This window comes from Rhinichthys klamathensis, unplaced genomic scaffold, assembly GCF_029890125.1.
Source record: "Rhinichthys klamathensis goyatoka isolate OS25496 unplaced genomic scaffold, OSU_Roscu_1.1 h1tg000056l_1, whole genome shotgun sequence".
Lineage (NCBI taxonomy): Eukaryota > Metazoa > Chordata > Actinopteri > Cypriniformes > Leuciscidae > Rhinichthys > Rhinichthys klamathensis.
The window spans coordinates 310,738-326,257 of NW_026606601.1; the positions used below are offsets into that span (position 1 = coordinate 310,738).

Sequence of the window (15,520 nt, forward strand, 5' to 3'; positions counted from 1 at the left end):
GTAGCTCACGCCAGCGAGCGAACGCTGGACCAATGGTGATCCTCGTCCTGGCTTTTCATTTGTCACTATGCCTTTTTCTTTTTTTTAGTGTCCTCTGACAAAACCTTTGCCTTCTTCCTTGTAGCTGGTTCGGCCATGACGAAAACATACAGACGGCAATCAAACGCGAGTTCAGCACTCACGTCAGAATCTGAGGAAGTTGTGGGTGGTGGGGGAAGTGACGTATGCCGTAAAGCGGTCGAATTTTGTAGTTCTTTTTGTGCTCGGGTTCCTACCCGAAACCCCGAAGTTACATAGTGCTAGGAAAAGCGATACAGACACCTTCAGGCTTCGGCAGACGTGTCATTCAACCTATTGTAAGTCGATGTACCATCTCAATGGGTTTTGGTAATATATTATAAAGGTTGAAAAGTTCCACAGTGTGCCTTTAATGTTCACGGCCAGAAAATTGATATTTCTTGGAGTTTGTTCAATGTATTATTAGTCCAATTATTAAAGCCATTATATTCTTGATTGTTTCTGTCTAAAAAGCTCATATTTCAATGAAATGATTGGTCTAGTTACAAAAGCTTTATTATTGACTACTTTGAGTAGTTTAATTTTATAAACACAGGAAAATTAATGTTCACGGCCAGATAATTGATATTTCTTGGAGTTTATATAAAGGGATAACTTTGTTGAGAAGTTGATAAGTTAATCTTACGGCCGTTTGCTGGACAAACTGATTGTTTGATAACTAGATTAATTCCCTTAAAGTTATCTCATATAATCGATCTGTAATGAAACCATTGATATATGAATGAGGAATTATAATTCGTTGTGATTGATCATTCATATATACAATCGATCTATTTTCAATTTCGATAATTTAACTGTAACATGCAATATATTAATCATATTCATGATTAATTATTAAAATTCCCTATATATATTTTGAGCTAATTAATGCAATACCCAATGTTGCTACAGGTATATGCTGGAGTAAAAAGTGGAGAAAGGTGGTCTGACTGGCCTAGGTGAGGAAGAGGTATAGCTCTATATGCGTGCTTAATGTTAGTGTTTGAGTTTTGCCTGAATAAAATCCTCAGCTATAATATGATATATAGTTAACTATTTATATATTATTTGTGCACTACTGTGTTCATTTTTAGGTATTCATTTTTTTATACTTGAAATATAGGCCTAACATTATAACAATATCAGAAATGCTCTATGAGAATCCTCTACAAGTGTATTGAGACATAAGGTTACTCACTTGTTTTTGTGGCAGTTGTAAAAGTTTGGCCAGTAGAGACTATCGCACATTGGACAAATGAAAGTAGATGTAAAGTAATTCATTTGTTTTTAAGAAAAGTGATTAAGTTTTACTGTTGTATATAAATCAGTTATTTCAACATGTGCATTAAAAAAAACGTACACTGGATTGTTATTGACTAGGACTGCACGATTTGGGGAAAATGTCATATTGCGTTTATTGAGGTCAATATTGCGATATGCGATTGCGATATGCGATTGCGATATAATAAACAACTGGTTTCAATGAGTCAAGTTGCTTGGTTCTAAAGCAAAATGCTACACAGATTAGTGATAATTCTGAAATGTGTATTTCTCAACTCAAACTAGCAACAACAACTAAATGATTGATAACACCTATAATGATCAAAAAGCCATTGATGTCTGGATAAAAATGACCCCTCCCCCCATTTTAAACATTAATTATAGTCATCCAACATTACAGTGATTCCGTCATTAAAATTGAAAGCTATCTTTTTTTTAAAAAAACATTTATTAGGCTTCAAAAAATATAACAGCTTTTAATTTAAGTGAACTTAAAACAATCCTCATATAAACCCATAATAAATGTCATATTTACCTGTGCCCTTCCTATCTAACAGGTAGGACATATACAAAAATTGAATAAAGTTATCAAACAGTCTGCGCTGCATAAAATATAAATTATATATAGACTAATCCTTATTAAACACAAGTTCTTTAGTCAAGAGCAGTGAGTAATTTTCTCTGTTCCCTTTGTTCTTTGATTAACTTTACTGACAACGTTTTATTGGCTGCTTGACCTTTAAGAGCAGCCACTGCTGACAGAGACGCGGATCTCACACGCGCCTCATTCTCTCACAACTCTTTACGTCCATTATAAGACTGCTCTTATGTTATGAAGATACTCGACAAATTACCTTTAACCATGGAGGAAAAGTAGATGAACTTACACATGGTTTCCTTTGTTGTGTTTGTTGGCAGGTTTGTCTTGGAAGGGAGATCAACTAATATAACAAAAAAACATATAGCGATCGTGTCTGAAATTTGATCTAACCAGAAACAATGTTATCAGTACTTACCAGTTTTACTGTATGTTGTGGTTTCAGAAGTGGACCTTACAGTTAATGCTGTTGAAAAGACATTGTGAAATTTGATGTCATGTACAGTAGTAAATGTTCAACAAGTAATCATAAACAAGGAATAATGTTTTTCGTTCCAAAGACATTTAAGGTGGAGTAATAATAATGCTTTTTTTCATTTACAAGCTCAGTTACTCACAGGTTGTCATGGCTGTTGTAGTCGTATGTGCAGAGGCTGTTCTTGAAACTGCAGAGACAAATGACCAGCGTTATAGGCAAGCTTTAAAGCAAAGTTTGCTTGTTGAAGATGCAGGTCCTTCAAATACAATGAAGAAGCAGGTGACTCTTATATAGTTGCAAAAACTCTGTTAACTTTAATCCTGTTAGTCCTTTTGTAATGTGTAATTTTGGAGTGAAAACAACCCCATAAACATATGTAGCAGCAATTGATTTTACGATTTCTGTGATGTTTTGTGGTATTGATTCAACAAAATACAAATATGTATGATAATATTAATACTTTAAAGGTTACCTGACACTCATGTAAGCTGTCAATCACTCACTGAGCAATTGCTCTTTAATTTCATCCATTGTTTAAAAATCACAATCAATTCAGAATAAATAAGCATGTTTCTGAAAGAAATTTTAACTGAAATATTTCTGACTTCAACATTTATTTATTTATTTAACATTGACATGTATTAATTTTTGTCACAGAGTTCAAAAGTAGCTGTAGAAAAGAATGACCCAATTACCTTCTATAGATTTGTCAGAAATAGTCTGGCTCTCTGACATCTGGACTTGATCACATGATCAGCTTGTGACTTCCTTCCTGCCTAAATATATCAAATTGTTCACTTGCCAAAGTCTCACTGTAGTTAAGCGTTTGTCTGTCATCACAGATTACTGTCTACTGATTCACACTGTCCACAACTCCTGTAGAATCAGCTTTAACATGTTTCTGAGTTCATAGTCTGACGCCGACCCACAATGAGTCTCAACACACCTCAGGGATTATAATGAACCATATTCAACTCTTTCTTATATTTAGTGTATTTGTCCTTTCAGTGTTGCATTATACAGCCGGTTGAAAGGGTCTTTATAAATAGTATTTGTCTAGAAGTGTCCTATAGGTGTAGCATCAGTCACTAACACTGATGGTGGGTTTCTCAAGTGAATCTGTTTGAAGTGAAATAATCCATAGTTCCTAAACACATTACAGTAACGGTTTCTAACCCAGAAGAAGAGCAGTGAAATTTCTCACCTCGAACCGTCACTGTAGCAGCAGGAGAATGAGGTGATCGTTTCTCAATTCCATTCTCAGTTATTGTGTAGAAGCAGTAAATGTCGACTGATGCAGGTGATTTTACATCTGCCCATCTGAGCACTTCAACACCAGTGAGCTCGAGATCACAATTCCAATTACTGGCTTTTATATTCTTCTCTTCTCTATTTATGTAGAAATAACACCGATTTACTGTAACATCTGCTGGCATCTCACAGATCATCTTCACTGATCTGGACTCTTTTAGCACATCTGGAGATACATTTACAGCAGGAGCTTCTGAAACAACCCAAAACAGACAAATCAATCATTACATCTCCTTATTGACCATATTTACATGCATCATTCATTTTCCAACTACGGTCCATGTTTTGGTTTAACATTTAAACAAATGAATGCCTGGTTTCACAGACAAGGCTTAAACCTAGTCTTAACCTATAGACAAAAGTTTGAGCTCTTAACTGAAAGCAACTTGCACTTAAAATATGTCGTTTTGTCTCAAGAGTTTTTATTTTTTTTTATTTTTTTTACTAAGGCATGTTTATAAAAGCAACTTACTGTAAATGTCCTAATTTAACTAAAGCTTATACTCATGGCTTAATCAAACCCCTGGCTCTGAAACCGGGCCTTAAACTCATTAATATCTTTACAACAGCCCCAAACTATAAAATCTATGGGAAAAATTTTAATTGTTTTCTACTTTTCCTAAAATGTATATTTTCGATGGCTGTACTTTTCTCAATTTCTGGTAACATCCAGAATTACTTATGAACATGTATGTGCGCATCATGTTAATAAATACTACAGTGGATTTTCCAAATAACTAATTTACATGGAAATGTTCAATTAATATAGATATACTTATTACTAGTTACCCAAATATTAGTTTTATCGGGTAATTCTAGACAGTTTAAAATTTCTAAAAAATTCTAAAATTTAATACATTTTAATGACATTGCTAATGTAAAACAAATATGCCTTAAAGCAGAGAGTGTGTCATGTTGTTGGTCTACTGAAACACAAACGTACTGATCACACATGCTGAAATATTTTACAAATGTTGACATTTAGTATTTAAGTAAGGAATAATTGACGACGGGCCGTTGAATTATGTAAGGAATAATTGACGACGGGCCGTTGAATTATTAGAAAAATAATGCACACCCGAGGTGGTAATGCGGTCACGACGCGAAGCCGAGGAGTGCACCTCGGGTGTGCATTATTTTTCTAATAATTCAACGGCCCGGAGTCAATTATTCCGCTTATACTACAGTTACCACACCTCGAAACATTGTTCAGATGATGTAATTCTAGACGTTTGTCAAGTTTTTGTCATTAAAACGCTCTTGTTAGTAACGGAGGTCTGAGCCACAGACAGCAGACTAATGATGGGGACACACTTACGACTTGCTGAAACATCCGAAGACTGACTGTTTCCATCGACTGCAGCAGGTTCAGGTTCAAACACCGACTGTGAACACCGACTGAACGCGCTGACTTCCTGCTCTGCTACTGTTCGGACGCTCTTGCTTACCGCTCCGCGCTTTGCTCTATCGCTTTTATATTTTTATATTTTATCTCCTTTTATCACCTAATTTTAACTTCAGCTAATCAGCACAGTGCTCAAACGCTTGGATTACTACAAAAAAGCAGAATTCTTTTATTCAACCAGCCTCCCACTGCTTACATTCCGGGGAAGAAAACACAACTGCCTACATTCTAAAGGATAAGAGAAAATGCCTCTTCTGGAATCTACTTGCTGCACTAACTGCCAGAGACTTTTACAAAGGATTGCAGTTCTTGAAACAAAGTTACTTGTGGGACCACCAAACCAGACGGAACACACAACAGAGCTTCATCATGGACGCCCTCAGCATACAGCCGGTGAGTCCCATGAATCTAGTCCTCCTCGACAGGCCATACTGAGTGTAGAGAAACAAGCCGATCGACTTACAAATCGATGGCACAAACAGGGAGCGAGACCCAAAGGCACTCGAGACATCAGATTGTCACGAGCATCACATATTGCCTCGGTAGCATCCTCTACCCCAGATACGGCTCTGACAAGGATTGCAAACACTGGTCTCCTACCACCGCCTATACATCTTGAGAACAGATTTGAAGTATTAATGAATGAGGAATCCCTGAATGTGATCGAACACAGACTGAACCAGCCAGTAGCTAACACTGCTAACTGGCGCTCAAGGTCGAGCAGACAGCGGCACTCAGCTCAGAGCGCAGCCGAGCCCAGGACTCTGATAGTGGGTGACTCCATAATCAGAAACATTATTAGCAGGGACACAACTACGTGCTGCCTTCCACAAGCAACGACTTCTGATGTAAACAGGGAACTTGAGAACATTCTGACGAAACATAAGACTGCAAATCGACTCATCATTCATGTGGGGAAAAATGATATTCATAAAGAGCAGTCAGAATTCCTTAAGAAGGATTTCAATGAACTTTTTGAAACACTTAAAAGACTGAAAGTACAAACATTCATCAGTGGACCACTACCAGCAAGAGGAACAAACAGGTTTTCACGGCTGCTTGGGCTCAACACATGGCTGCAAAAAACCTGCAATATAAAAGGAGTAAACTTCATTGACAACTTCAATCTTTTCTGGAGTCAGAGGCAACTGTTTCAACAGGATGGCCACCACCCAAACAAACTTGGTTCAAGAGTGCTAAAGGACAATATCTACTTCTCCCTCAATCATCCTTCTGCAGTGTGTGCCAATCCACTCAACCTGAATGGCACACACACACCTGGACACAGTATGAATGACCACAGGACTTCATTTCAGCACGTGGATGGACATGCGGTTGACATATCACACAAGGACAATGATAACACCACTCAGCCAAAACAGCCTGTGCTCACGGACACAATCTCAGCTGAGCCCTGCCCACAGAGCTCACCACAGACAGACTGTGACATACTAGAACTGCTCCAAGTTTCAGCTCCCAAGGACGACTTGTTAGAAAACCAGGACAGCATTTTACAGCCTCCAATAACACCAGAGAAACAGCCCCCTCCAGCCTCTACCCTCTCACCAGACACGTTATCCCTATCTCCAGCATCTCCACAGCATCTTCTGTGCTTCTCAGAGAAAATGGAAAAACTGGTGTTTGCTGGAACCAAACTATTTGCAAGCCCCCAGACATCAACCAAAATACGGCAGGCCCCAAAACCACGAAAGCCTGCGGGCCCAGCTCGCTCTCCGCTTGTGAGAGCTCTTCGGCCTCTGCAAAAACGCCAGGGCTCACACCCTCCTCTATCGGCTCGAGGTGAACCAAAAACAACTGATACCAGCTCTCAGTGATATGTGCCGGGTGCCCGCTATGATAACAGTAACTTTCTCAAATGTTTACAGAACAAGCGGGAACCCAGTGTGCCTGTATCTTTCTCTATTGCTGTTCGATTACATGATAGAAAGTCTAAGGCCTTCAAAAGCCGTACAGCAAACCCATCTAATCTGGTGCCTATTACACGCCAAACTAAGACAAAAGTAACAAAAAGTAAGACTGTTAAGTTAGCACTATTAAACATCCGCTCACTTAAAAATAAATCACTTCTAGTCAATGACTTAATAACCACATACAACCTGGATTTTATGCTTCTAAATGAAACTTGGCTAGAAGACAGCTGCAGTTCAACAGTCCTCAATGAAACAGCCCCTCCAAACTTTACTTTTATGAGTGTCTGCAGAGCGGGTAAGAGAGGTGGAGGAGTAGCTGCTCTTTTTAAAGATGTCTATCAATGTAAGCAAACATCATTTGGTAACTACCCCTCTTTTGAATATCTGGGTATTGTATTAAAAGGTGCCCCACGCATTTTACTTATCATTATTTACAGCCCTCCAAAATACTCTCCAGCCTTTGCTGAGGACTTTACAGAACTGTTATCAACAATTTCCTCAGAGTTTGACTGTTTTGCTATTACTGGAGATTTTAACATTCACATAGATAAGATATCGGGTTCTTCCGTTCGGCCTAGCTCTCTCCCCTCGCACATTTACCAAATGTATGGATGCAGCTCTGGCACTGCTGAGGCTTCAGGGCATCAGGGTGCTCAATTATATCGACGACTGGCTGATTTTAGCGCAGTCACAGGAGCTGGCGGTTCGGCATCGAGATGTCGTCCTCGCCCACATCCAGAGCCTGGGGTTGAGACTCAACACGAAAAAGAGCGTGTTGACACCAGCCCAGAGAACTACGTTCCTGGGAGTGGTGTGGGACTCGGTCACGATGCGGGCACAATTGTCTCCCGCGCTGATCGAGTCCATCCTGACCACAGTGTCCAGGATAAGGCTAGGCCAAGCCATCACTGTGAAGCACTTCCAGAGAGTGTTGGGGCTCATGGCAGCAGCGTCCAGTGTCATTCCATTCGGCCTGCTGCACATGAGGGCCCTTCAGTGGTGGTTAAAAACCAAGGGGTTCTCCCCGAGGGGAAACCCGTTCCGCATGATCAGGGTTACGCGCAGATGCCTTCGTTCCCTATCTATGTGGAAGAAAGCTTGGTTTCTGTCCCAAGGGCCAGTGTTGGGAGCGTCATGTCGCCGGAGAACCGTTTCGACAGACGCCTCCCTCACGGGCTGGGGCGCGGTCATGGACGGCCGCTTTACGACAGGCCTATGGCAGGACCATCATGCCTCCTGGCACATAAACTGCCTGGAGATGTTGGCGGTGTTCCGAGCTCTGAGGAGCTTCCTGCCGGACCTCAAAGGTCATCATGTCCTTGTGAGGTCAGACAATATGTCGGTAGTGGCCTATATAAACCATCAGGGGGGTCTGAGGTCTCGCCCTCTATGCAGACTGGCGCATCAGATCCTCCTGTGGTCCCAGGGGAAGTTGTTGTCTCTAAAAGCAACATTCATCCCGGGGAGTCAAAATCAGGGAGCAGACATCCTGTCGAGACAGGGGCTGAGGCCCGGGGAGTGGAGACTCCATCCCGAGGTGGTGGAGTCAATATCTCAGAGGTTCGGCCCAGTGGAAGTGGACTTGTTCGCGTCTCGAGAGACGACCCACTGTCCACTGTGGTTTTCCCTCACCCATCCAGCCCCGCTGGGGTTGGATGCCATGGTGCAGACGTGGCCGAGGCTACGTCTGTACGCATTTCCCCCGATCGCTCTGCTCCCGGGAGTTCTAGAGAGAGTCCGTCGCGACGGGATCAGTCTACTGTTGGTAGCCCCGTTGTGGCCGGCCCGAGTATGGTTCTCCGACATAATTTTGCTCCTGGACGGCCCTCCATGGGAGATTCCCATCAGGAGGGACCTGCTGACACAGGCAGAGGGCTCAATATTTCACCCTCGGCCCGAGTTATGGAAACTGTGGGTCTGGCCCCTGAGGGGGCACAGTACCTAGAGGCCGGCCTATCAGCTGGAGTAGTGGAGACCATACTCAGCTCTAGAGCTCCATCCACGAGGAAATTGTACGGCTTAAAGTGGAACGTCTTCACCGTTTGGTGTAGGGAGCGTGAGGTGGACCCAGTTAACTGCCCAGTGGCTTCAGTGCTGGAGTTCCTCCAAGATCGCTTCTCCACTGGTCTTACCCCGTCCACACTCAAGGTGTACGTGGCTGCCATTGCGGCTTTCCACGCTCCTCTGAGTGATGGGCCTCTGGGGAGACACCAATTGGTCGTACGTTTCCTCCGTGGGGCTTGGAGGATGAGACCTGCGGCTCGTACCAGGGTTCCCACTTGGGACCTGGCAGTGGTTCTCGAAGGGCTGGCCGAGGCCCCCTTCGAGCCGCTGGAGTCGGCTGAGGCCAAGAACCTTTCGTTGAAGGTGGTCTTTTTGTTGGCCATTACTTCTCTGAGGAGGGTAGGAGATCTCCAGGCGCTCTCCATATCTAACGAGTGCCTGGAGTTTGCTCCAGGCAACATTAAGGCCATTCTTCACCCTAGGCCCGGCTATTTGCCTAAGGTGCCGTCCAGTGCGGCACGGCCTACGGTTCTGCAGGCTTTTCATCCTCCACCTCACGTGACGGCGAATGAAGAGAGACTTCACATGCTCTGCCCTGTCAGAGCACTGAGTATTTACATTCAGAGGTCCTCTTCATGGCGGAAGTCGGACCAGTTGCTGGTGTGTTTCGGGTCGCCCAGAAAGGGGCTTCCCGCCTCAAAGCAGACCATCAGCAACTGGATTGTCCAAGCGATTTCCACGGCCTATCAGGTGCGCGGTATGCCTTCACCTTTGGCCGTGAGGGCTCATTCTACCAGAGGCATGGCGTCCTCTAGAGCCCTTCTCGCGGGGGCCCCCATCCAGGAGGTCTGCGATGCAGCAGGATGGGCTACCCCGCATACCTTTATTAGGTTTTATAGTTTGGACATTCCGTCTTCACCCGGCTCTCTTGTGCTCGCGTCCTAAGTGTGCATGTGAGCAGCTTCACACTAGGGCAGGCAGGGCGCGTTGTGGCGTAGTGGGTACTCGTTCCCCCAAAGTGTCATTCGACGCAGTTGGAGTTCCCTCGAAAGGGAACGTCCTCGGGTTACGACTGTAACCCTTGTTCCCTGAGAAGGGAACGAGAACTGCGTCCCTTGGCCACGCCTTCCCCTGCCTGGGAGCGCTTGCTTCATCACAGAAGCTGACATCTTATGTGTGCCGGCTGCTTTTATAGCTTCCGCCTATGTGCCGTCACACATCACGTCATGACGTTGCACCAATCAGAGATCGGCTCAGTTTCATTCATACTTCAGAGGCGCTACGCTGAGGGGCGTTCCCCCAAAGTGTCATTCGACGCAGTTCTCGTTCCCTTCTCAGGGAACAAGGGTTACAGTCGTAACCCGAGGACGTTTTTCCTGAGATGTCTCAGGAAGTGTAGTTGATACTGGATGACCGCCGTAGTATTTGCAGTCCAGGAGAGGTCAGCAGAGATAAAAGTGCCCAGAAATTAAAAATGTTGGACCATCTCAACACAGTCCTCGTCGATGTTAAGGGGAAACAGATCCACCTTCAGTTGTTGACTGAACTCCATGTTATTTTCTGGACCTCGTTCGATAAGTCCAATCACCGTTGTGTCGTCCGCAAATTTAACTATGGTATTACTGTGGTGGGCTCTGCTGCAGTCATACTGTAGGTGTAGAGGGAGTACAGTAAAGGGCTCAGCACACACCCTTGTGGAGAACCGGTACTACTAAGTGGTGGATGTCACGTAAGGGCCCATTTTCACAGTCTGGGAGCGACTGGTGAGGAAATTCTGTATCCAGGAACATTGTAACAGTCTTGTTACCATTGTCTTGTTACTATGAATTATAGTATGTTGTACTACTACTACCGTCCTCTGGGGGCTCTAAGCTGCTCTCCTCCTCTAGATTAAATCCAGGTGAAGTAGTAGAGGAAGGGGGATTGTCTGAATAGGAGGAAGCATGGCATTCTACACAGGTAATCAGCAATACTTGTGCTGCGTCCCAATTTGCTTACTTATACTACGCCCTAAAAGTATGTACTCTTTTTGTGAAGAAAAAGTACATACTTTTGAGTGTGTAGCAAAAGAGTAGGCAAGCTTTGGGACATACTACTTTGTCATCTTTAACGGACAGATCTGTTGCGTGCATCCTATCACCGTAAACTGCCCTGTCAATCATCTTGTCACAGTCACAATCCTCCATTCAATCTAATTTAATTTCCTACCGTTTCGGAGAGAAATGTAGTAGCACGTTCATCTGCCAGTCGTGGGTCTTTCATGCAGAGACTCTCCTCATGTGTTTGCAATTCAAATGATGCATTTAAAGGGATAGTTCGGCCAAATATGATATTTAAACCATGCATTACTCACCCTCAAGCCGTTCGAGATGCATATGTCAATCTTGTTTCAGACGAACACATTTTCAGTTATTTTAGAAAATGTCTTAGACCCTTCAGTGGATATAATGTGAAGCAATGGGGTCCACCTCCTTCAAGTCCCAAAATGTGCATATATCCTTCACAGAAGTAATCCATCCGGCTCCAGGGGGATAAACGAAGGGCTTATGAGGGTAATCCGTGCGGTTTTGTCATAAAAATATACATATTTAAAACTTTATAAATGAAAATATCTGACTTCCGGCAACGATCGACGCACGTTCACGGGTGATGTTTTGCTCTGCTCTCTGGCTGCGCGGGCGCGTTCGTTCTACGTCACGACGCTACGTCCTACCTCGTACGCCGACTTCCATCACCCGTGGACGCGCGTCGATCGTTGCCGGAAGTCAGATATTTTCATTTATAAAGTTTTAAATATGTATATTTTTACGACAAAACCGCACGGATTACCCTCATAAGGCCTTCGTTTAGCGTTGGGAGTGCACGTCTCAAGGATAGTGTCGGGAAATATCGCTCGGGCAGAATAAGCTCTAGTTCACTCTTCCTACGCTAAGGAACCGAGAGTTGTCATCCAGTCTCTTTGCTAGAGAGAGAGAGAGAGAGAGAGAGAGAGAGAGAGAGAGAGAGAGAGAGAGAGAGAGAGAGTTGACAGAGAGAGAGAGAGAGAGAGAGAGAGAGAGAGAGACGAGGAAAACAAACACGCATGCAAATGGAAATTATCGCGGCCGGAAAAATATCGAGCTAATTTTTTTTATCGTGCGATTAATTAATTTATTGACTATCGCGACAGGCCTACTAAATAGTCTGTCACTAAAAAATGCTCACTACAGACTCGAAATCCAGGGGCTGTCGGAGGGCTAGACAGTTAAAGGCAGCTAGCCTTGACTTGAGGGCTGGTTTCCTTGTCAAAGGTAGCCTGTGAAAATGTATCGTAACCCCAGCTGCCTTAGCCCTATGCAATTCATTACTACAGCCAGGGGCAATACAGTATGAACCCCCCCTAGACCTGTTGGTTTCTGTTTCCCCAGCCATGTCAGCTAGCCTCAGACTATTTACATCATAGACATAATAAATACATAATGTATTTATTATGTCTATGATTTACATGCTATGGCTGCTCTGCTGGTGTTGGTTGGCAATGGAGTAGCCTACCATGCCAGTGACGTAGCCGAATGTTAAAATCCAACATGGCGGCGCCCGTGTAACAAAAACAACATTTTCAACGTACAGTTTTATCCCTTTTAACAAATTCTGCCATTTTAATAATTGTACCAATGATAATAAATAAAATAGATCTGTTATATCACCGTTTTTCAAATTTCAGTTCAGTTCATATTTAAAGGTGCAGATATTACAATATGCCGATTTAAATATCAAAGCTGATTGAACACTGATGAAAATATTGTTTCAGAATAAAACAAAATAAATAATAAATAAAAAAAATCCGGACGAGAAACTTTTTTACTCGGACAAGTGGATGACAGATTAAGCGTATGAAAAGGCTTAATGTCGAGCCCTCCCTATATAGCAATGTCATCAGGATATACACATACACCTGTAGGCAGTGGCCCACCTTACCGGGTGACCACGTCGTGGTCCACCAGAATTTATAGTTTACCCACCTCTTTTTTTACCACTACACCTCTGGACATAAGGTTACTCACTTGTTTTTGTGGCAGTTGTAAAAGTTTGGCCAGTAGAGACTATCGCACATTGGACAAATGAAAGTAGATGTAAAGTAATTCATTTGTTTTTAAGAAAAGTGATTAAGTTTTACTGTTGTATATAAATCAGTTATTTCAAAATATGCATTTAAAAAACTTACTCTGGATTGAAATTGTCACTGGATCGGAGTGAGGAGATGGTACGAGAACTTGTGACTTCTTCACAGTGTAGAAGCAGGATATTCTCACAGATGAACTCTGACCTTCTGACCAAATACTGATCTGAGATCCAGTGAGTGAGAGCTGACATGATGAGCTCGGTTCTGAGAAACTTTCTCTTCCATTTATGTTAAAGACACACATCTCCATCTTCAGATCTTCAGTATTCTCACAGCTCAGCTGAACTGTGTCTGTGTCCTCAATAACTGAAGCAGATGCTGTTAACTTGGCCTGAGGAAGATCTAAAAAGAAAAAGACTGAGATATGACCAAAAAGCAATGGGACATTTTGATTGCTTGGTTTCGGTTTTAAAAATAGCTGGGCAGAGAAACCTCATTGATCCAAACAGTCTCATTGGTATTTTCAGGGTTCACAAATGTTTGACTAGTGAATTTCCATGACTTGTCCATGATATTCCCAGTCATTCATGATTGTTAGATTATTGGATAATTACATAAATATTTGGACAGATTTATAAATGACTTTCACATTTGACTTTGAAAGTAAATTTCTCTCTACATTCTCTCTCATAGAAGAATATCCAGTTGATTAAATTTCTTTTTTAGAATCTATATTCTATACATGCATTTTTACTCATCTGCTTTAAATTTTGCAGGCCTGAATATTGCGATTTAAAAATGTATTCATTAATATATTAAATCTAAAAATGTACAGTTTTATCATTATCTAATATTAACCACATTTGGACATAAATTGTTTTGTTTACTAATTTATTTACTATTATAATATAAATATAGCTTGTAATGTATGAAGTCCTCACCTCTGATGGTGTGTGTGACACTGTGCGGTGATCTGATCTCAGGTTCAGTGTTGATGATGTAATAATCACAGCTCAGATTTCTGCTGTTCACTGATCGTGTCAAGAGTTCACTGTGAGTTAAATAAAACATACAATGATTCTCTCCAGACGGACTCTTCTGAATCTGAGAGACTTGTGTGTGCAGAAGAACATCCTCAGTGTAGAGACTACAGATGAAATCAGCTCTGACTGAAAGTGGTATTTCACAGGCTATGTTGATCTGGACATCATCATCACTAACACTGATGAAGGGTTTCTGAAGCGAACCTGTTTAAGTCAAATAATCCATAATTAATAAAAAGAAAACATTGCAATAGCAGTTTCCAAACTAGAACAGCAGTAAAATCTCTCACCTCGAACCGTCACTGTAGCAGCAGGAGAATGAGGTGATGGTTTCTCAATCCCATGCTCAGTTATTATGTAGAAGCAGTAAATGTCGACTGATGCAGGTGATTTTACATCTGCCCATCTGAGCACTTCAACACCAGTGAGCTCGAGTTTACATGATGGACTGACTTTATTATTCTCCTGTTCACTGTTTCTGTAGAAATTACACTGTTTCACTGTAACATCTGCTGGCGTCTCACAGATCATCTTCACTGATCTGGACTCTCTTAGCACATCTGGAGATACTCTTACAGCAGGAGATTCTGAAATAACCCAAAACAGACAAATCAATCATTACATCTCATTGACAATGTTTATTAATATTTACAATTGCAATGTACAATAATATTCCGAAATTATTCACATATTTTCGGTTCAAAAATAAAAAGGACAGCTACTGATTATTGCTGATGTATACAGTAATACTCTAGTAAAACAAAAATATCAGGTAGGTTGCAGTTCACATGTTTGTATGTTCATATTAAAACTTCCCACATATCATATCACACATGCTGAAATATTTTATCCAATAAAACTTTGTTCACTCTAAATGTGGACTTATTTTAAAAGACATTAAACAGCATAAATCACTTACTGTAAGACTGAACCTCCATTAGAAGCTGAAAAGAAATGAAGATGAACAACTCCATTACAGCGAGAGTGAGAAAAGAGACGAGACTGGAAGTAACACATCAGACCACAGGAGTTTATTGTACTGAGCAGTTTGAAGTAGATGAAAGTATATAAAAAATACTATAACTATATAGCCATGTGCAATTTAACATGCATCATAGTGTGTGCATGTTTAATAATGTCCAATGAATACTGACAGTGAGTTATATAGTTAAGTAGAGTAGTCTAATGCTATCCATTCTCTGACTACTAAATCCTAATATTAGTGTTCTGCAAATTATATATAATAGAACTTAGCATTTTTGTAAACCCCCTGAATAGAAAACATGCACAGATCTTATTGTCCTTATTGT

The 15,520-nt window shown here is 41.8% G+C and overlaps 1 protein-coding gene across 3 annotated transcripts in view; it reads right to left on the reverse strand.

Moving 5' to 3' along the window:
* LOC130083499 (uncharacterized) overlaps positions 1-15,520 on the reverse strand; it is a 95,870-nt gene that overhangs the window by 55,296 nt on the left and 25,054 nt on the right. For 2 of the 3 annotated variants that reach the window (XM_056248538.1, XM_056248539.1), the window contains exons 1-2: positions 15,130-15,200; positions 3,619-3,918 (exon numbers count right to left, since the gene is read on the reverse strand). The exons of the other annotated variant lie outside the window; for it this stretch is intronic. In XM_056248538.1, coding sequence (XP_056104513.1) covers positions 3,619-3,918; positions 15,130-15,184 — 355 coding nt within the window. In that variant the 5' untranslated portion in view covers positions 15,185-15,200. Of the gene's footprint in view, positions 1-3,618; positions 3,919-15,129; positions 15,201-15,520 lie in introns of those variants that run through there. 3 annotated transcript variants of the gene reach the window in all.